This window comes from Mustelus asterias, chromosome 13, assembly GCF_964213995.1.
Source record: "Mustelus asterias chromosome 13, sMusAst1.hap1.1, whole genome shotgun sequence".
Lineage (NCBI taxonomy): Eukaryota > Metazoa > Chordata > Chondrichthyes > Carcharhiniformes > Triakidae > Mustelus > Mustelus asterias.
In genome coordinates, this window is record NC_135813.1 from 25,521,982 (window position 1) to 25,545,237 (window position 23,256).

General features: G+C 41.2%; 1 protein-coding gene across 2 annotated transcripts; it reads left to right on the plus strand.

Annotated features, from left to right (window-relative positions):
* The first annotated feature begins 3,799 nt into the window (after positions 1–3,799).
* pdcl (phosducin-like) lies at positions 3,800–22,755 on the plus strand. Of its 2 annotated transcripts, XM_078226576.1 has the most exons (5): positions 3,809–3,865; positions 5,232–5,339; positions 16,811–17,001; positions 19,902–20,083; positions 20,860–22,755. In XM_078226576.1, exons 3-5 carry the CDS (start codon positions 16,839–16,841, stop codon positions 21,406–21,408), a joined length of 894 nt encoding a protein of 297 aa, XP_078082702.1. In that variant the 5' UTR covers positions 3,809–3,865; positions 5,232–5,339; positions 16,811–16,838; the 3' UTR covers positions 21,409–22,755. The 2 variants fall into 2 exon arrangements, with proteins under 2 accessions (XP_078082701.1, XP_078082702.1); XM_078226575.1 differs by lacking the exon at positions 5,232–5,339 and having other exon boundaries at positions 3,800–3,865.
* The last annotated feature ends 501 nt before the right edge of the window (positions 22,756–23,256 follow it).

A 23,256-nucleotide genomic window follows, 5' to 3' on the forward strand; every position in this document is an offset into this window, starting at 1 on the left:
GAACCAGGGTCCTTGGTTCCACCATGTGCCACCGTGCCGCTCCACAGTCCTCCCACAGTCCAAAGGAGTGTAGGTTAGGCAGGATTAGCCATGGGAAATGGGTGGGGTTAATGGGGATAGGATTGGGGAAGAGGGTCTGCGGTAAGAGGGTCTGCGGTAAAATGCTCCACTGGAGTCGGGGTAGACTCTGAGGACCGAATGGTCTCTTCTGCACTGTAGGGATTCTATTCTGATATATTTTTAAAATCCTGATGTTTCTTCTAAAGATTTTGATATAACTGAGATTTACAATTTCATTAAAAGATTAAATTAAAAATGTCACATATTGAATGATCCTATCACATATTAAGCTGATCTTTCTTTTCACACTATCAGTAACTGTAATACTATATTCTGCACCCTCTTCTTTCCTTCTTCCCTATGTACTCGATGAATGGAAGCTTTGTCTGTATAAATCAATTCAATTAATGTAAAAATCACCTAATATTACACACACAAAACTGGTGTGGTGCACCCACGCACATGTGGGTGGCACAGTGGTTAGCATTGCTGTCTCACAGCACCAGGGACCCAGATTCGATTCCTGGCTTGGGTCATTGTCTGTGCGGAGTCTGCACCTTCTCCCTGTGTCTGCGTGGGTTTCCTCCGGGTGTCCTGGTTTCCTCCCACAGTCCGAATGACGTGCTGGTTAGGGGCATTGGCCATGATAAATTCTCCTGCAGTATACATGAACAGGTTCCAGAGTCTGGCGACTGGGGGATTTTCACAGTAACTTCATTGTGGTGTTAATGTAAGCCTACTTGTGACACTAATAAATAAACTTAAAAAAACACAATATTCTGCACGCTCTCCTTTCCTATGTACCCTATGAAGAGTATGTTTTGTCTTTTGATTTGATTTATTATTGTCACATGTATTGGTATACAGCGAAAAGTATTTGTTTCTTGCGAACTGTAACACTACACTCCACCTATATATTCTGTGCCTGTGCACCTCTCTCCACTTCACCTGACAAAGGAGCAGCGCTCCGAAAGCTTGTGATTTCAGATAAACCTGTTGGACTATATAACCTGATGCTGTGTGACCTCTCATCTTGTCCATCCCAGTCCAACATCGACAACTCCACGTCACTACATTCTGTAGTACAGCGCACAAGAAACAATACTTTTCATTGTATCCCAGTACATGTGACAATAATAAATCATAGTGCAGAAGGAGGTCATTTGGCCCATCGAGTTTGCATCAACCACAATCCCACCCGAGGCCCTATCCCCACAACCCCACATATTTACCCTGCTAATCTCCCTGACATTAGGTCAATTTAGCATGGCCAATCAACAGTGCTGGATTTAGGCATAAACTAAACAAGCTACAGCTTAGGGCCTCACAATCCGCAGGGGCCTCACAAAATTTCAGAAGGTTTACAATGAAGAGAACATTTAAGAGTGGATACCAGAAAAGAAAAAGAAAGCACCAGCTTGAAGAGCAACTCAAAAAATTACCAAAGGTTGACAGTTACTTTACTCCAGAAACAGATCAGGATCCACAAACCCAAGGTGATCAGCAAATCCAAAACAACCACAGCCTAGTGCCTCTGCTACTGAGACAACAGAGTCTGGAATCTCAGCTGAGGAAAACACTGGAACTGATGCAGATGTGAGCATTGCAGAGCCGACATCCACAGTTGAAACAACAAAATTCACGAAACTCAATGATGTAGGTCAATGGGGTGTCTTAACCGAGGATGAACTCTCATACTGGATCCTTAAGGGTCCTTCAGAGTGTCAACACTGGGACGGCCCATTTGAAAACTCAAAGCGGTCATTCAAAAATCAAGATAGATATTGTTCAAAAGGTCTTTTTCAGTCCAGAAAAGTTAATAGTGAAATATACGATCGTTATTACTTATTACTTATCATTATTACTTATATTAATAAAAGTGATCCTGATTACTTATTTTGTCAGCATTTTGTATATATATTAATGTATCTTAAAATTATTTTAAAAATTACATTTCAGTATTGTTTCCAGGGTATACTATATTATAATCTGTGAGAGGGATCAAGCCATACAAATGATAAATATGTAATCTGTAAATGCATTAATTTGAAAATAATTTGTATTTTTCACTTTATATACCTTGCTATTAAATAATTAAAAGGGATAATTATGTTTTCAATTTTTTTGTGGCGACCCAAGGTCCTGTTTTGGTATGCACCTTTGTGAGACCTTTTGGTGTAACTTTTTAACAAGGGGCCTCCAAGCTTTATATAGTTTAGGGCCTCACCAAGTCTAAATCCGGCACTGCCAATCAACCTAACCCGCAAACCTTTCCTCCCACTTCTGGACTGTGGGAGGAAACTGTCGCACTCGGAGGAAACCCATGCAGACATGGGGAGAATGTGCAAACTCCACACAGACAGTGACCTGAGACCGGAATTGAACCTGGATCCCTGGCGCTTGTGAGGTTGTCATGATGTGGAGATGCCGGCATTGGACTGGGGTAAAACCACAGTAAGAGGTTTAACAACACCAGGTTAAAGTCCAACAGGTTTATTTGGTAGCAAATGCCACTAGCTTTCGGAGCGCTGCCCCTTCGTCAGGTGGAGTGGAGAAATGCTCACAAACGGGGCATACAGAGATACAAACTCAATTTACAGAATAATGATTGGAATGCAGTCTTTACAGATAATCAACTCTTAAAGGTACAAACAATGTGAATGGAGGGAGCATTAAGCACGGGTTAAAGAGATGTGTATTGTCTCCAGACAGGACAGCCAGTGAGATTCTACAAGTCCAGACAAGCTGTGGGGGTTACAGATAGTGTGACATGAACCCAAGATCCCGGTTGAGGCCGTCCTCATGTGTGTAGATCTTGGCTATCAGTTTCTGCTCAGCGGCTCTGCGCTGTCCCGAGGCATGGTACATTGGGGAAACCATGCAGATGCTACGACAACGGATGAATGAACACCGCTCGACAATCACCAGGCAAGACTGTTCTCTTCCTGCTGGGGAGCACTTCAGCGGTCACGGGCATTCGGCCTCTGATCTTTGCGTAAGCGTTCTCCAAGGCGGCCTTCACGACACACGACAGCGCAGAGTCGCTGAGCAGAAACTGATAGCCAAGTTCCACACACATGAGGACGGCCTCAACCGGGATCTTGGGTTCATGTCACACTATCTGAAACTCCCACAGCTTGTCTGGACTTGCAGAATCTCACTGGCTGTCCTGTCTGGAGACAATACACATCTCTTTGACCTGTGCTTAATGCTCCCTCCATTCACATTGTTTGTACCTTTAAGACTTGACTATCTGTAAAGACTGCATTCCAATCATTATTCTGTAAATTGAGTTTGTGTCTCTGTATGCCCTGCTTGTGAGCATTTCTCCACTCCACCTGACGAAGGGGCAGCGCTCCGAAAGCTGGTGGTATTTGCTACCAAATAAACCTGTTGGACTTTAACCTGGTGTTGTTAAACTTCTTACTGTGCTTGTGAGGTTAGCAGTGCTAACCACTGTGCCCACTGTGCCACCCAATAATAAATCAATTTGAATCAAGTAAAAATGATCCAATATTGTGCACACAAAGCTGGTGTGGTCTGCCTATACATCTAAATAATGTTCAGTGTGTCCAGTTGCTCAATCAGCCTTGGAGCTGTGTGGTCCCGCCCCCTCCTCCCCTCCGTGAGAGGGATCCGATGACGTCAAGGACAGGACCCAGCTCTGCGTCTGATTGGTTGAAGGGGAGGCCGGGGGTGGGGCTTAGCGGCGACGTTCCATTGCGGCGATTGGCCGCAGCGGGATGTCAGTCAGTGGACGTCACAATCGGCGGCGGGGGACGAGCGGCGAGCGGGAGTTCGGGCGGTAAGTTGGCGGTTAAAATGGGGCCGGGAGGGGCAGTAGCCGCCGCCATCTTGGGGTACCCGCACAGTAAGCTGGCGCGGGTGAGGCGAGGCGAGGAAGAAGCCTTTCTGGACAAGGCCCCTGATTTTGGGGGTCCGCTCTGCCTATAGGCCCCGGCTGGGGTGAATGGACAGGGTCAGCACCCCCCCCCCCCCCCCCAGCCCTATTTTGGATCTGGGATGTTTGGTCAGAACTCCGCAGGGGGGACCCTTTGGGAGCAACTTTCATTCTGAATGCTCATTCCCTTGCTCATCCTCCCACGTATTGTTATTACTCTGCAATAGTAATAAGCAGGACCCCCCCCCCCCCCATAACGAGGATATCGATGGGTTTACTTGTGTCTTTTTTTTAATGTGGACCATCTAGAAATTTCTACCATGTAAATTGGGACACCAAGAGACTTGGATGAAGGTTCCTAACTTCAGCTCATTGTCTTCTGACCTGAAGTCTCATTACTGGCTCACTCAACCAACTGTATGCGGACATTGTGCATTAAAGGAGGACATTTGACCCATCTAGCCCATTCTGGCTCCCTCAGCACATTGTAGTCAATCCTGTTTCCTTGTCTATCCCTGTAGATCTGCAAGTTTATTTCCCCACAAGTGTCTGTGCAATTTCCTTTTCAAAATTGTTGACCGCCTCTGCTGCCAGCATTTTGTAGGCAGAGGGTTCCCAGTCATTGCCTCTTGCTGTGTAAAGCAAGTTCTTTCTCCCCCCCCCCCCCCGCCCCCCCATCTCTTGCCGAAAAACTTATATCTGTGTCCTCTAGTTTTTGTGCCATCAGCTCAAGGGAACCAATTTTCTTTGTCCACCTTATCTAAACTTAATCTTTCCATCTGCATCAAATCTGTCCTCAACCTCCTTTGCTCCAAGGAGAATAATATCTGCCAGTTTTGCTATTCATGCTGACAGACTTGTGGAAAAATGTTCAACTTTTGTGTGATTTTTAAATAGACCCTTTAATGCGAACCAACATGGAGCATGGTGGAGAGAATAATTGGGAGGAAGGATAACAAGATGAGAAATAGTGAGGGATAGAGAGATGAAAGGAAATACTTTAATTTGTGTAGTGTCATTAATAATCTCAGGACAGCCCAAAGCACTTTACTGCCAGCTAAATTATGAATTCAACCATGATCTGACTTCTTCCTCTAACCACCTCATTCTCACATTTGTTTTTGCACTTGAGTGACAGGCAGTAAATCTAGTTATATAACCAGAAAGAATGACCTTACTGTAGAAACTAATATAATTCTGTTATGGTACTAACTATAGTATTCTCTGGATACAAGATAATGTTTTGTTTTTGTTGCTTGTTGTTTATTAGATTAGTTGAAGCACCAGCTGACAACCTAAGACCTTGTTGAAACTGGAATAAACCGACCCCTATAACCTCCAGCTGTTACTCCCCAGCCTATCTTCTTAATGTAGTGTGGTGAGGAAATAATATATTGTTGGATCCAGTAAAGCATGAGAGCAAAACTCGAATACATCTGCAGCACATCAATGCACTTTCTGTTGGGGCTCAGTCATTATGGCATTAAAGGGGCCATTTGGCCCATCAAGTCCCTACTATTCTCTGTGGAGCAATCCACCAGTCACATTCCCCCACTCTATACCTGTAACCCTGCAAGTTTATTTCCCTCAAGTGTCCCTCTAATTTCCATTTGAAATCATTGATCCTCTTTGCTTTCACTCTTCAGGTAGGCAGCAAATACCGGGTCATAACCACACACTGCATTAAAAAAAGTTCTTGCTCACGTCTCCCCTGCCTCTTGCCCAGAACCTTAAATCTGACATCACTACCAAACCTAATGGAGGACGTGAAAGGGAAATTGTGTCTGCCTAATTTATTAGAGTTTTTTGAGGACATCTTGGAGGGTAACCATTAGATGTGTTGTATTTGGATTTCCAGAAGGCATTCAGCAAGGTACCTCACAAAAGGTTAAGTCATAAAATAAGAGCCCATGGTGTTGGAGGTAGTATATTGGCATGGATAGAGAATTGGCTAATGGGCAGGAAACAACGAGTGGGGGTAAGGGGTTCTTTTTTAGGTTGGCGACCTGTAACCAGTGGGGTTCCACAGAGATCAGTGCTGGGACTGCAACTTTTTGCAATGTATGTAAATGACATGGAGGAAGGAAGCGAATGTACTGCAAATTTGCAGATGACACAAATAGGCGGAAAGGCAAGTTGCGAGAGGGGGACAAACAGTTTACAAAGAGATATTGATTGGTTAAGTGGGCAGAAGGTTGGCAAATTGAATATAATATGTGATGTTGATCGTTTTAGAATGGAGAGCAAAAGAACAGTATTATTTAAATGGAGAAAAACTGCAGAAAGCTGCAACACAAAGGGACTATGGAGTACTTGTGCATGAAACACAGCTAGCACACGGGTGCAACAGGTATTCAGGGAGTTGGCTTTTATTTCAAGAGGGTTGGCGTATAAGAGTAGGGAAGTCCTGCTGCAACTGTACAAGGTACTGGTGAGACCACATTTGGAGTATTGTGAGCAGTTTTGGTTCCTTTATTTAAGGAAAGATATTATTTCATTGTAAACAGTTCAGAGACGGTTCGCTAGGATGATCCCCGGTATGAAGGGATTGTCTTATGAGGAAAGGTTAAACAGGTTGGGACTCTACCCATTGGAATTTAGAATGAGAGGTGATCTCATTGAAACATATTTGATACTCAAGGGGGTTGACAGGGTAAATGCTAAGAGGATGTTTCTCCTCATGGGAAAGTCTAGGACCAGATGGCATAGTCTCAGAAAAAGGGGTGCCAATTTAAGTCAGACGAGGAGGAATTATTTTCTGAGTCTTTGAAACTCCTTGCCACAGAGCGCTCTGGGTGCAGAGTTCTGGCGCATATTTAAGGCTGAGATAGGTTGGTTTTTGATCAGTAAGAGGATCAAGGGTTACAGGGAAAGGGCGTGAGGAATGTCGGATCTACCATGATCCTATTGAATGGTGGAGCAGGCTCGAGGGGCTGAATGGCCTACTCCTGTTCCTATTTCTTATGGTCTTGTGTGTTTTGCTGGTTGCGCTTCAGACCAGTTCAAGAGTGAAAGGCGCAGTGTTGGTGAACAGCAGCTTGGCTCAGTTCTGTCTCTATTCATTTTGTATAGGTGAATCAGTCGTACTGTAGATTTTGCATTTGAGTTGCATCAATGCAAAATATGCAGTAGGATTGCAATTTATAAGGAAATACTTGTGTTCTGGATATTTATCATAAGTGGCTGGGGCAACCTAGATAAATATAATTATCAAGGTCTCCCGGGGCAGCATGGTGGCACAGTGGTTTGCCTTGCAGCGCCAGGGACCCGTGTTCAATTTCCGGCTTGGGTCACTGTCTGTGTGGAGTTTGCACATTCTCCCTGTGTCTGCGTGAGTTTCCTCCGGGTGCTCCGATTTCCTCCCACAATCCAAAGATGTGCGGGTTAGGTTGATTGGCCATGCTAAATTGCTCCTTAGTGTCAGGGGGGCTGGTTACGGTAAATGCATGTGGTTATGGGGATAGGGCCTGGGTGGGATTGTGGTTGGTGCAGATTCGATGGGCTGAATGGCCTCCTTCTGCACTATAGGATTCTATGGTCTAATCTTGTACCGTGGCTAGCCTACATGTCTTGGGACACGAGGGCAATTTAGCATGGCCAATCAACCTAAGCTGCATTTGCTTTACATAAAACAGACTAAAAGGTACTGGGTGTATTTTTCCACTCGTGGGGGAGACTAGAACTAGGGGACACAATTTAACAATAAAGAGGCCTCCTTTTTTTTTTTAAGATGGAGGTGAGCATTTTTTTCTCTTGGAGGGCAATTCCTATGTGGCATTCTCTCCCTTATAACGCAGTAGGTCATTGAATTTCTTCAAGGAAGAGTTAGACAGGTATTTGATGGAAAGGGAGGTAGGGGCCGTGGGGGAACAGATAGGAAAGTGGAATTGAGACCACAGCCAAATCAGCCATGACCTTATTGAATGGCGGAGTAGGCTCAGTGGGCTAAATGGCCTACCGCTGCTCCTAGGTTCCTAAAGCAGTGATCAATGTTCTGAACTTATGTTTTTCAAAGCCGATATCTTCTTGTCACTTCACTAATAAAAAAATTACTTGGCAATAGAATGCTGCTAAATGACACTGTAAATGTTTGAAGTACACATGCAAATAACTGTACTAACAAGGGTGTTGCATTTGGGCCAAGATAGCATACTCTCTCCAAATTCAAAATTGCTTAATTCATAATATCTGATAGTTTGATCTTTTTATCTAAGTTTCCACTTTTCTGCAACATAATAGAATCCCTATAGTGCAGAAGGAGGCCATTCAGCCCATCAGATCTGCACCGACAACAATCATACCCAGGCCCTAACCTGTAACCCCACATATTTACGCTGCTTGCCGCCCTGACACTAAGGACCAATCAACCTAATCTACACATCTTTGTAGTGAGAGAAGAAACCGGAGCACTCGTAGAAAACCCATGCAGACACAACAATAACAGGCAAAATCCCCACAGTCACTCGGAATTGAATCTGGGTTCCTGGTGCTGTGTGGCAGCAGTGCTAACCACTGTAACCATGTATCTGATGTTTTAATTTCAAAAAATTGGACAATTCATTTTTTTAAACTGCAAAATGACTTATCAGGAGAAGTCGGCATAACACCTTCCCACTCACTGCTGTCAAAGTAGGTACTGGTGTTAGACTAGCTCCAGGTGGGTGTACAGAAATTTGGCTTGACTGTATTTTTGATTAACTTGTTTGGTCACTCCATTAAATGAGGGCGCACTTCCCAATTTAAGGTAGCATTTACACTGCAAATATGATGTCAGTGTGAAGTGCTTTCCTCCAGGGAAACTTGCTTCGTTCTTTGGTGTGAAGTGAAATTGCTTGTAAATGTCACTCCTATGTCACGATAAGACTAGTTAGCAGAAATTAAATTTACATGTTTTAGATTGCAAAGGAGCTGAACAGAAAGCTTATTGACTTCAGGATAAACGGAAAATGTCTCCTTTGCCTTAAAAAAAACACTAAGTTTAGAATTTTCCTTTAGAATGTTAGTTCTATGATTACAAATTAATTGAATAATCAAAAATTAAAATAGTGTAGAGATAGGTGCGTTCGGTGCAGGAAGGGAAGGAATTCAAGACATATTTGAATATTTTTTTTAAAAAGTTGCACTGTGTCTTTGAAACGATAAACAAGTATCCTCATTAAGTTTTTCTTGATTGCATGAATAACATTCAACATGTCACAAGTTTGCAAGACACATGGGGTTTGGATGTACCCTGAAGTGCTCCACACCCTCAACAACACTCCCAGAGAGATTTTGTGTTTTGATTCTTTTTACTGTGTATTAAGTTCTATAATTCAAGATTTTTTTGTTACTTAACCTTTATGCAATTTTTCTCGGTAATTGGGATGTCTATTTATCGTTTTATTGTTTTTAATTAATGTGGCACAAGATTAGGGTTGTAATTGTCACTTGAGAGGAAATGACTATTTACATTTGAAAGCTTGTTTTCCCAGGTTCTCCTGTATGTGTCATCGGTGGTCAGGCGTTACAGTTAACACTCAAACCATCAACTGACAAGTTATCCTAATTGTCAGCATAAATGTATCATTTACTTCCATCATTCTCTTAGTTTGAGGAAAATTAATTCATATGTGTGAGGATTTCTAGGTAGATTGTATGTCTTTTTATTGTTTTGACTGCTTACAATTCTGCTGTGTTGTAAAATTCCAGATGAGCTCACTCACCTTACTTTGGCCAGGCTGTTTTTAATCCTACCCACCCATCTTAGGATATGGTTTATTTGATGGAAGGGTTTACGCTGCAATTCTTTAATCTCATTCTGCCAAATTTAAACCATAATCTCTCCCCAAGTGCATCCCAAGTTGATACATTTTGAAAATGCTGTCATAGATTTCATAGAATCCTACAGTGCAGAAGGAGGCCATTCGGCCCATCGAGTCTGCACTGACTACAATCCCACCCAAGTCCTATCCCCATAACCCTATGCATTTACCCTAGCTAGTCCCCCTGACACTAAGGGCCAATTTAGCATGGCCAGTCCCCTAACCTGCACATCTTTGGAGTGTGGGAGGAAACCGGAGCACCCAGAGGAAACCCATGCAGACACGGGGAGAACGCACAAACTCCACACAGACAGTGACCCAAGCCGGGAATCAAACCAGAGTCCTTGATGCTGTGAGGCAGCAGTGCTAACCACTGTGCCGCCATACCGCTCGTAACTTCATTTTGAACATTTCCAGAGTTTCTGCTGTTTTATATTGAACTGTGCCAGTGTCCTCGTGGGGTTTTGAGAAAACTTAATACGGACAGCAAGAGAGGAAACCAGACTTCAGAAACATGCTATGTGAAAACTAGTGTGTATTTGAAACACCTCTGATATTTTAATGTCGAACTTTAAAATAAATTTGTTAATACCACTGTTGAAGTAATGGACAGAGGAATTGAAAATATTTGCTAACTTTCATTATAAGTCAAGCTTAAGAAATGCAATTGGAGTTTTCCTTCTTGTCTAGTTTCTTTAGTGTTGCTCCCATCTTAAAGTTTTGTGGAGCATGCTTTTAAAAAGTTGTTCTGTGATATTAGGGCTGCAAATCATTTGCCTTTTTCCCCCCACCTGAGCATCATTATATTTGCATTATTTCTCAGTATTTTGGTTTTGGGGTAATCGGTCTACTGATACAAATATATCTGCCAAGCTGTAGGATTGTCCCTCAATCCCACTAGTCGTAAAAGCGACTGCACCAGCTGTTGTGTACAGCTTGAATTTAACCCCATGGTGAGTTAAAGGCTGGGACAGCCTTTAATCCAAACATATAACAATTTCAATCTTTTAATGTATTCCAAATCATTGTACATTTCATAGTGGAAGCCAATCTGTTTTCATGCAAGGAGATGAACGTGTTGTCAATGCTGGATGAATGAATAAATTCAGGAACCTTTGTATTTCCTTTTGACATCGTTCTTAGCCTTCCAGCTTCATTGATAGGTAGTAGGTCAGTAAAGATGAACACAGGATAGCTGTGTCCATATTTCTATATTCCTGAAGTTAAAGGCTTGTGTGTACTTCAGGAATTTCTGCTGTGTACATTTAGCTGTGGAATTGACTCCTCTAAGATGGCAATTTAAGATTATAAACCATCTTCTAGGATTACTATACACATTGAGAGCAAATAGGTTTTCAGCTTGCTGCATGTTTACCTAGTTATCTGATATTACTGTATCTTCTGTTTTAAGTGTTTGGAACAAGACCTACATTAACACTGAAATGTATGCTGAGATTTATTATTTTTTATATAGTTCACCTTCATTATAGTCCCAACAAAGGTTTGCAGGTGCTTTGTGTAAAGAGAAGCTTTTTTTAGTAAACATTTGTTTATGGCTGTATTTAAGCATTGAGTGTTTCAAATTGAGCTCAAGCCCATTGATTTGCATCACGTTACTCATGGACAGGTTCACTGCATCTATTACAGATGTGTGCACATCTGTATTTAAATATTTTCCATCAAAACAAAAGCTGGAAATGTTTTATTTATAGGATGTGAGCAGTCATGTGTTTTTGTCATTGGTGCTCCAATTAGAGTCTTATAGATTTGAGAAAAAAACGGTTAGCTCATGTGGTTGCTCAGTTGACTCCTAACCAGGTTGTTTTGTGATTGGCTGTCAGGAAGTTACTTCCGTCTTTCTTGCTTTGCTTCTGATTTCACTGAGCTATCAGTGTGGTGGCACCTGAGGACAGGTAAGAAATGGCTTTTATTGTTTTTGACCAGGTACTATAGAAAAGATCTAAAATGTTTGCTGTTTGTGGACTTTCTTTTAAAAGAGTACTTTTTGACCAGTATTAGATTAGATGGCTAACTGCTGTATACAGTTTGAGATTCGTAATGCACTTGTTACGCTTGGTACAGGAAGAAAGCTTTTTTGATGGTTTTGTGTTTGGACGGGTTGGATTGTTAGGTTAGTGTATGTTCATCTGAGGTTTTATCATTTGAATGATAGAGGTACATCCTTCCTTTTGCTGTGTGCTGTGAAGCTTTTTCCACTAAAGGTACTATACTGATGTACATTGAACAGATGTTGCTGTACCTTCTGAAACTGGTAGCTCTTCAAGTGGTAGTGATGTAGTGCTGTAAGCATTTTATTAGCTATATATTCAGACATCTTTGTAATTTTCAGTCACGTTTTTGACCTGTTTCGCCTGTTAACCTGGGAAGTGGCAGATAGAAGTGGCTAGCTAACAGGATGGTATGCAGCAGAGATCGGTGCTGGGGCCTCAATTGTTTACATTTTTACAATTGATTTGGATGAAGGGACAGAGAGTATTGTTGTTAAATTTGCTGACGCTACAAAGTTAGGTAGAAAAGTAAGTTGTGAAGAAAGCATGAGGCTATAAAGTGGCATAGGTTAAGCAGGTGGGCAAAGATTTTGCAAATGGAATATAACGTGGGAATATGGGAAATAGTCCATTTCGGCAGGGAGAATCAGAATGTTCTGCAGCATGAATCATAAAGTATTAGTGTGCAGATATACCATGTAATTAAGAAAGCTAATAGAATTGGTTAGAAAAGTGGGGAGGCTATGCTTCAGTTGTAAGATCACATCTGGAGTATTGTGTACAGTATTGGTCTCATTTAAGGAACGATATAAATGTGTTAGAAGCAGTTCAGAAAGGGTTTGCTAGACTAATAGCAGGAATAAACGGGTTGCCTTATGAGGAAAGGTTGGGGAGGTTTGTATCCACTGGAGTTTTGGTAAGTAAGGGGTGATTTGATTGGAATCTTTAAAATCCTGAGGGGTATTGACAAGGTGGATGTGGGGTGGATGTTTCCTCTTGTGGGAGAATCTAGAACTGGGGTCACAGTTTAAAAATAAGGGTCGCTCACTTAAGACAGAGATGAGGAGAATTTTTGAGTCTTCCAAACTCTCTTCCTCAAAAGGCAGTGGCAGCAGAACCTTTGAATATTTTTAAGGCAGAGCTAGATAGATTATTGATTAACAAGGAAGTGAAAGATTATCAGAAGTAGGTGGGAACGTGTAGATTATAGTCAGATCAATCAAGACCTTTTTGAATGGCGGAGCAGGCTTGAGGGGCTGAGTGGTCACTCCTGCTACTTTGTTTATTTGTATCCTTGCCTGTTGCAGACAGAGCAATAGTTAAGAGTTAATAAGGGTCTTCCATTTGAAAAGCAAGTCATCTATTAGAAGCTGCATAACTGTAGAAAAAGATTAGAGTAAAATCCAAAAGACTTTATTCCCTTATTTTATAGTTTGTATTCTAAGTGGTTGGTTTTAGCCATTCAGTGTCAGCATTATTCAGAGGACTCTGAGTCTCCAGACATGATCGTTTGCCTCACAGCTTCCCGCCTCACAGCTTCCCACCCCACATCTAATATGGTTGAGCTTGCGCTCAGAAATTATTTACCTTTAAAACCTAGTCACTAGGAAATGTGGTAGTTTGTGCACAACACAGACCTGTAAACAAGTGACTTAAGTGACCAGATTATCTACGTTAATGATATTTTAATTGACGGATAATGTTGGCTGGATAGCAAAATAACTCTCTGCTCTTCGTCCAGTACTGCCAAAGGATCTCCCTCTGAGAGCAGAGAGAATCTCCCATTAATGTCTTATCCAAATGATACCTCTGGCAGTGTGTGTAGTGAGTTTAAACCCCATGATCTTCTGACTCAGTTGTAAATGTGCTCCCACTTAACAAAGGATGATGCCATGAATTGGGGGTTAGAGGATGGGGAATAATTGGACTAGGGAGCAGAGATATAATTCAGTATCTATTCTAACGGCATTATTATATTTCCATAATAAATTGTGAATATGCAATTCTAGATGTAGTTAAAAACTGAACTTTTACAAATATGAACATGTTTATTAAGTGTAATAGCTTTTGTATGTCTGAAATCACAAATGATGCCTGTATAGTGGAGAGCTGTGGCTGTTGTTCACTGTGCTGTAATGAACCCTGCACATAGAACAGAGTACCAGGACTAGTCAGGATAAATGCATCACCTAGTGTGGTACAGATTATTAAGTGCCAGATGGCTCCTGATTTGAGTCTGTTCATCCTACATGGTGTGAACATAAGTGCCAACTGGCAGAGGGGGAAAAAATGGCAAAATCCTGTTTGAGTATGTGAATAAAGGGTTTATTTTTTTACATAACCCCTGTCAATCATCAAAAATGGCATTACTTGTTCTGACCTAAATGCATCACCCTTTATCTGAAAGCCTTTGGATGAATTGCATTGCGAAAATGTGAAACTGAAATCATACGTATATATTTAACATGTGAGCTCGGATGTGAGACAGTCGATAGTCATGATTATCCACTCTGGGTTTAACTTGGGATTTGAACTCCTTTTAAGCAGTGTTTTGTTTCGAATTCCTATTACAATTCATTTGCATATTGCCAAATGTAAAATCTGCCATGAACTGATGCAATTAGGTATTCATCTCTTTTAAAATCAAGTTATTACTAAGAATCATAGAATCACACAGCACAGCAGAGGCCCTTCAGCCCATCAAGTCCACACCGACACATTAGACACCGAACTCCCAGCTAATCCCATCTGCCAGCACTTGGTCCATAGCCCTGAATGTTATGATGTGCCAAGTTCTCATCCAGATACTTTTTAAAGGATGTGAGGCAACCTGCCTCTACCACCCTCCCAGACAGCACATTCCAGACTGTCACCACCCTCTGGGTAAAACGTTTTCTCACATTTCTCCCCCCCGAACCTCTTGCCCCTCACCTTGAATCTATGTCCGTCGTGACTGACCCTTCAACTAAGGGGAACAGTTGCTCCTTATCCACTATGTCCAAGTCTCTCATAATTTTGTACACATCGATCAGATCACCCTTCAGTCTTCTCTGCTTCAGAGCAAACAACCCAAGCCGACAAAGCTTCAAAAATACTACTTGATTTGAGTGGTAACTTGATGAGATTTAATAACAATTGAAATGGGTTTGCCATGGAAAATAAACATTTTTAATCAGCATCAATCCACCCTCTGTGGAGTGTGAGTAACCTTGTTTTAAATGAGTGAAAATGACTTTTTAAAACTATAGAGCAATTTGCAAGTTACATTGTGGTACAGTAGTCAGTTTCATAGTAAATTTAAACACTTTAGAACTTGGAGCATGCCTGGGACTATCTGGCACCCAAAAGGAATCTGAATTTTTAGAAGCTTCTTGAATGCCTCAAATGCTGGAATTTGCAGCAACTTGCAATGGTGATCAAATCATCCAGGGGGCATGCTCGGTTTAGTGGGTGGAGTCTTCTTCTAACATGGTTTTTTTTAACAAGTGCAAAAGATTATAGAAAATCAGTTTGCACTGAATGTAACTTGCACTTAAAATCCTGCATTTTTATTTTTCATTAATTCTTATTCCATCTAAAAATGCCAAATTCAAATTGAATCCAATTCATGGTCCCCATGAGAAGGACCAACAAGACCCAGGCTGACCAGATGAGGCATTGCACCCATCCTGGGCTTCATCTAACACTTCACCTTAGCCAAAAGGCCACGATGACTTTAACAAATTGCATCAGGTGTGCCTCGGTTGAACCTTATTTGCTACCCTGATCATTGACACTCCCGTGGCATGAAGTATGCTGATCTCGAATGAATTGCATCAAAAATAAAGCACAGCCAGTCAGAAGCTCTATCCCATGGCACCTCTATCCCGTGGCACCAAATTGCATTAATAATTTACGTGGCAGATTTCCTGCCTTCAGTTTGTGTTATGAAATATTTAGTGTTGCAACAAGAGTTTAGTGGTGAGCTGCTTTTAAGATGGGTAAACTATATTGATGCTTGAATTTTCAAATATTTGTGAAATAAAAAGAAAAGGCCTATAGACTGCATTGGTCAGGCAGATCCCAGTTTTGGTGTATCTTGATTGGACTTCGTTTTCAGGCGAGAACAGTGGGAAAGTGAGTTCACAACCAGGTGCTGTGCTTTAATTGCCATTGTATTTACCCTCGCCTCCGTGTTTTAGGTAAATAGATTTGTCAATTCCTTTGGGAATCTTGCAGAAGCATAACCAGCAAATGCAAAACTTGGTTACGAGGCACATCTTCTATTAGCCGTGATCTCATAAAACTGCACCCATTCCATGCTTGGCCACTATATCATAACTTTTCTACTTTCTGTTGGATTCTACTTAAAAGTGTGCTAGCAGAAGAACAGATATTTTATTTAAAGCACATTCTGTTGGTGTGAGTGTTATTTAGCTGTACGCTTTGGTGTACTTACCATATTATTTACTACGATTTAGCCAGGACGGGAACATTTTAGCAAGAAGAAAAATTAGATAGGCTGGCGTTATTTCTCTTGGGGCAGAGGCTGGAGGTTGACTTAATTGAAGGGTGTAAAATTATGAAGGACTTTTGAGAGTAAATAGGGATGGTCTGCTTACCTTTAAAGGGGTCAAAAACCAGATCTAAAGTAATTGGTCGAAGGATTAGAGTGAAGATGAGGAAAGTATTCTTCACCCAAAATGTGGTAGAGACTGAAAACTTGTATACTGAATTACGTGAACGAGGCAGAAACTTCCACTATGTATAAAAAGTACTTGGATGTCTACTCAGGCAATGACAGGCAGAGCTGCAGAATTCATGCAGGAAAGTGGGTTTAAGCTGGTGACTCTTTGTCAGCGTGGACCCTGTGGGCTGAATGGTACCATATTGTAAATTTTCTATGATTTCCATGTGTGTTCATAGTACCTTCTGACTTTGGATGTTGAAACAACCTATTGGTATATCAGGCAGGTGTTAAGAAGAATAGCAATTTTCTAACGCACTTGTATCTAAATTATATTAATACAGTGGTCTAATCTCTCGATATTCTCTCCTAGTTAATCTTGGACTGAATCACTGGTTGCAATGACTACATTGGACGATAAGATCCTTGGAGAAAAGCTCCAGTACTATTACAGCAGCAGTGAGGATGAAGACAGTGATCGTGATGAGAATGAACAAAAGACCGTCAAAAGTCCAGGAATTTCTGTGGGCGCAGAAGTCCGGGAACGTAGTGCCGTTAACACAGGTACTTTCAGCGGAAAGCAGGAAATGTTAGCTATCATAATATATTTCAGACGTTTTGGTTCAGGGGCTCATTTTTAAGCATTTCAAACATTGTTTTCTCCTACGGCAAGATTAAACGCCAACAATTGGTGATACCAGATTTGATGCCATTATATTCAGTAAAGTACTTAATCGTGATTGTCACTCTTTCAGTAATTATTTAAAACAGGTTGTTAAATTTCTAGGCTAAAATTTTCTCCATTCACTAATTGTATTAAAGTGGTAAGCGTGAATATACACAATGTGTATGATTTTGCTGCATAAAGTAGAAATCTTTTGCCACCTGTCTCCCACTTAAAGGAAGCGAATTTGAATTTACTCCATTTATCTCTGCTAGTGCTTTGTAGATGAATTTAGCGCGTAATTTTCTGTCCTTAAATAAAGTTCATTTTGATAAGAGTCTTAGTTTGTCAATAGAATCACAGCCAGTGTGAAACATCTTGGGGGGGAAATGCTCCCAAAAAAATTCGAAGTGTTGAATTTGCCTAAAAACTGGAGTAAATCAGGCTGGTTTTTTCAGCATGAGTTTCAAAATGAATCTCCCACGCTGCATTGCAGACAGCACTAGCATGAGTCACTCCAAAAAGCTATGGGCGGGGCCTGTTCCCACTGGACAGGCCGGCAGCATAGCGTTAGATGCCCCCTGGGTATTGGCACATTGCCCCTTGGGCAGTTCCAGGGGGGAGCTGGCAGTGCCCAAGGGGCACCCCTCACCACTGACCCTTGAGAGGGCCCTCGATTGTCGTCCTTCACTCCAGCGGGGCTGGGCTGCGAGATCCCCACTATAGTAAACCCTGCTGGAGTGAAACACTCCTGGCAGTGATGGAGACGCTATCGGACCCAGAGACTTCAGTCCTGGGCCCGCTAATGAAATGTAAAATACATTTTAATTGTCGTTTGCGTAATTGTCTGGTGTGGAGCTGACGGCGCCAGAAAGCCAACTGCTGGAGAATCACAGAGGCCGTGGCACCCGGCGGGGAGCCCAGTAAATGGCCTCCGCTTGAGTCTCCCGGCCTGCTACGCTACAAAAGTAGCGCAGTGGGATGGGAGAATTCTCTCTCTTCCTCCTCCTCCTCCTCCTCCTTCCCCCCTCCCCCCCGCCCCCTTATCTTTGCACTAGAAATAGAAATTTATTGAAGTCTAGTCTAGCTTCATACTGTACCTTGGAGTGTCTGATCTTTACCCTAACAGTAATAGAGCAGCATTGGAGGGGTCAAAAAATTGGGAAGTTTGTGGGGAAGTAGATGTTATTTGTTTATAAACAGAACCTGGGACCACATCTGCAAATGGTGTCATCAAGGGGCAGATTACAAATGAGGAAAGGATTTGTGTCAATGATCAATCTGGGATTCTGCAGGTGGCAATGCAGGAATGGGAAGAGAAACTGTTGGTAGAAAAGCTATGGTGATGATGCAATGGTTAAAACTGGAAGCAGCAAAGGCCCCACAGAGCTGAACAACAGGAGAGAGGTGTTGGAGGAGGACACAGATGGAAAGTGGCAGAAGCCACTGGAAGGTCGAGGAAAGATAACGTGCCATGGGTGATATTACAAAGAATATCATTCCTGATTGGTTAGTGACTGAAGATGGAGGGGAGTACGGGAACCTTGTGTGTATTCAAACATGGGGACCTCTTTGCTTTCTTTAAGTTCTGTATCTTCCTCTGCTTCAAACATTCCTTTAAAAGATGCAGTAGTCTCATCACAGCTTCTGTAGCTCTAAATCGTAAGGCTAATTCGGAGAGTACCTCCTTAAGCTGGTCTCTACCTCTGATAAATAGAATAACACAAAAAGGTAGGATTGAACTGCACACTGAGACGTAACATTACTTTTAAAATAAAATTCTGCAGCAATACCTCAGATTCATGTTGATCAAACGGGATTCTTTAAGTTGTCAAACTCTGCAGTTGAAGCTGGCCACAAGTTTTATTGTAAATAGTAAAGTTTGTTTATTAGTCACAAGTAATACTACAATAAAGTTACTGTGAAATTCCCCTAGCCGCCACACTCCGGCACCTGTTCGGGTCAATGCACCTAACCAGCACGTCTTTCAGACTGTGGGAGGAAATTGAAGGAAACCCATGCAGACACGGGGAGAACATGCAAACTCCACACAGACAGTGACCCAAGCTGGGAATCTAATCCAGGTCTCTGGTGCCGTGAGGCAGCAGTGCTAACCACTGTGCCACCGTGCCGCTCATGATACAAAATAAAAAAGGTTGTCGCACATAGCATTGAAACTCATGAGATTCTTCCTGTGCCATAACTTATTGATATAGAATTTGATAAGTTAATACCATATGCCAGTATGAACACCTTCTGTCCATAGTCAAACCAGATTTTGCATTATTCATCAGAAACATTGTACGGTTGTTTTGTGTTTGATTAAATGTAGCATGTTTTAAAATACACATTCATTTTGAGTGTTTCTGTGTACCTCTTGAGTCCATAATCAAATAATAAATAGATATCAACAAAAACATGTCATTACTGGATACCACTGTAGTTCAGTGTATCTCATTGAAGTGCATGAGGCTGAGTTTATTTTGAAAAGAGAGAATAAATTTACAAATTAATGAAATGGACAACTGGGGAGTTCTTTAAAACATGCTTGTATTATAATTTGTAATGGACTTCAATTAGATATTAAGCCAAAATGAATTTTCAAAGCTACTTGTGAAAAGGATTCATTAACCTCCTGTAATAATGAAGACACATTGAACATATGGAACGTACATTACACCTTTTCCGCACATTTCACAGATTATGAAAGGTACGCTCTGTAACATTTGCCTCATGCTTGCAGTCCAGTGGATGCTTTTATTTTTGTTAATCGCCGTTGTGTTCATTCCTCTTTGTGCAGGCCCTAAAGGAGTGATAAATGACTGGCGTCGGTTCAAGCAGCTCGAAACAGAGCAGCGTGCAGAGCAGCGCCGGGAGGTGCGGAGACTCATCAAGAAACTCTCAATGAGTTGTAGGTCTCATTTGGATGAAGAGAAAGACCAGCAGAAGCAGAGAGTACTCCAGGACAAAATCAATGGAAAGGTTAATATTGTGATGTGTAACCTGTCCACGAGGGAGCACATGGGCTGTGGAAACATCAAACACAACAAATAGAATTGGATGGAGGCTCTGAAGCTTAAATATTCAGAAATTTTGCCAAAATGAAACACTAATTATAGAAGATCACTTTGCAGAAAACTGATTACAAACTGAAAGTCCCCAGTTTTATTAGATCATTCCACTTTTAATTTTAGATTAACTTGACTAAAGTAAAATGTATTCAGTGGCAAGAGAGATTTTTCACCATCAATTTTTTTAATTTTAAAGTTCTTTGCGTGTACTGTAGGTATTAGTTCTGAACATCAATGCTAATGCTGTTAGAATCAGATAAAGAAGGGGAGGCAGTGGCATAGTGGTATTGTCACTGGACTAATAATCCAGAGACCCAGAGTCTGGGGGACTCTGGTTCGAATCTGGCCAGTGCAGATGATGGAATTTGAATTCAATAAAAATCTGAAATTAAGAGTCTAATGATCATGAAGACATTGTCAAAAAAACCCACCTGGTGTACTAACATTGTTTAGGGAAGGAAATCAGCCGTCCTTACCTGGTCTGGCCTACGTTTGACTCCATACCCACAGCAATGTGGTTGATTCTTAACTGCCCCCTCAAGAGTACTTGGGGACAGGCAATGAATGCTGGCCCAGCCAGTGATGCCCTTGTCCCATGAACTAATTTAAAGTAACTAAAATTAATGAGAAATTTGTTTAGCAGTGTACACGTTCAAATCTAATCTTTTGTTGAATTTTATGCTGTAGATGACGATGAAAGAATGCAACATGTTGCATGAGAAGGATGATGAAGAGTTTTTGGAGCAGTACAGGAAGCAGCGAATGGAGGAGATGAGGGAACATCTGTATAGTGGAAAGCATTTTGAAGAGATCTATGAACTGGACAGTTCACAAGCCTTCCTGGACACAATCGACAAAGAGGAAAAGAATACACTCATAATGGTGCATATCTATGAAGATGACCATCCTGGATGTGAAGCCATGAATGGATGTCTGATTTGTCTGGCAACAGAATATCCAGTTGTGAAATTCTGCAAAGTCCGCAGTTCTGTGATTGGAGCCAGTGCCAGATTCACTGGTAATGCTTTACCTGCTCTGCTGGTCTACAAATGTGGAGATTTGATTGGCAACTTTGTGCGCATCACTGACCAACTTGGATATGACTTCTTTGCAGTGGATTTAGAGGCATTTTTGCGCGAGTATGGTGTATTGCCAGAGAAAGATGTGGTGTCACCCACATCCATTCAGAGTGCTTCGGTGTCTCGTAGTGACGATAGTGATCTGGATGTTGACTAGTGACAAAGAGCTGATACCATATAATTTACTGGTTCAGGGTGGTCATCATGGAGGCTTAGTTTATTTTTAGAGCACATTCAAAGTAAATTACTCTTTTTAGAAAGTGGACAGCTACCACTACCTAAGTTATTATGTGGACTACTGATCTGAGGTGGTGCTTGTTTTTAATCTTTACACAAACTCTCCCTCAGCAATGTACATTAATCAGGTCAGCATAGGTTTTGTTCTTGCCCAGGTTATCTTTTGCCTCTGACCATGGTCCTGTAATTTTGCATACTATTCCATTTTTATTCATGTACGCAGCAGGCCCGCCAATATCAGCGGTTACTAATATGAGAACAGTGTGAAACATTCCAATGTGTTTACTGTAGAAACTATTTGCTTTGGAGTGGTTCTGAGATGATATGGTAAATGTTCCTTGCAACAAACTCTAAAGTCAAGCTATGCATTTGTTGAAGCTATGCTAAATATGCAATTAGATTCATACTGATGATTGCAAATAATGAAAATCTAACGGCATGCTTAGTTTCTGGACACCTAAGTATATCTACTGAAGGAGATATATTGTAGCACTGTATATCATTTCCTTTGTATTCTATTTTTCTTCCAAGTTTGACTTTGATAAACTTTCTAACAAAATAATCTGCTTTCCTGCTATTTCATGAGGGTTTCAGTTCTTTGTAATTGTACCAGAATGTTACAGATAAAGCACTTTTTCTGATAAATTCTTAGAGATCCGGATCTCCCCATAACTGTTAGTCACTTCCACTGCTAAGACTAAGCAGTTGAGGGGACACCGTGAATCACTTTTATTTGTACCTCCCTGGTCCCTCTATGTAGTTTCCCAAATCTTTCATGCAATGCTGTAAATTTGTAATCCGTTTGCTTTGTGGACTTTTGCTTTGCTTCGTATAAATGCAAATAATTTGCATTCTTCCTAAACTTGAATCTTTAATATATCTATGTGCAAAAATAATTTCTGTTAGTTATACTGTGAAGCATGATTGTTCATGTTAAGTTGCATTATTTGCATGAAGTTTAAATAAGCACCAAATTTCCAATAAACGTTTGTGTTGAGGTGCCTCAATAGCATGGTAACTATCAGATTTTATAGGCAGTTTTAAAGAGTTATTATTTGTGTGCTTAGCATTTGTAATTCTGAAGGTGTAACTGTATATTGAGTTTAAAATGTCCCAAATAATGGATAGTTATCATGTAATGTCTAACATTGCAACTTTTGTAATTTTGCTTCCTGTGAACGCATTGTATTTTTAATAGTTCCAATTACAAAGGAAAAGAAATGTACTTCTTTTTCCATTGTCTCCTAATCTAATAAAAAAGTGACATGATCAGATTGTCTGTCTGTTCCTTTACTATAATTTGAGCACTCCCTAAAGTAGGTTTTCAGCATCTGTCCCAAGATTTCTCTGATCAAGTGCACTGACCTTGTTTTATTAAATGAGTGTTATACACTGATATGAAAAGTAGTTTATGGTTTTGTATTTGCCCCCGTAGCCAATTTTTCTTTTTCCTTTTGTTCTCATTTGAAAGAATTTAACTTTATTGTGGTGCAATTGCATTGGCGGATTGAGGTGTGACCCTTGATGGTGAGTGTTAGCAGGCTGACCATCACTAAACTGTGCAGGGAAAGTAACCTAACCACTGCGGCTCTTCGAGCACTTTAGCGGTAGGTAACGTTTTGATGTATTGATCCAATGAATGACAGCCAATTAATGTAACCGGATGCTGCCATCAAATTGAAAAGACTTGTTGAGAGGACACACAAATGACCAATGTGGAAATGAATTTCAGTGCCGGTGTGATGCTTGGTATGTAGGCCTGTCGTTC

Coding starts and splice junctions, on each gene's coding strand:
- pdcl (XM_078226575.1), top strand. CDS start 16,839: ATGACTACATTGGACGATAAGATCCTTGGAGAAAAGCTCCAGTACTAT. Junction 17,002..19,901: donor ACGTAGTGCCGTTAACACAG/GTACTTTCAGCG, acceptor CTCTTTGTGCAG/GCCCTAAAGGAGTGATAAAT. Junction 20,084..20,859: donor AGGACAAAATCAATGGAAAG/GTTAATATTGTG, acceptor TTTATGCTGTAG/ATGACGATGAAAGAATGCAA.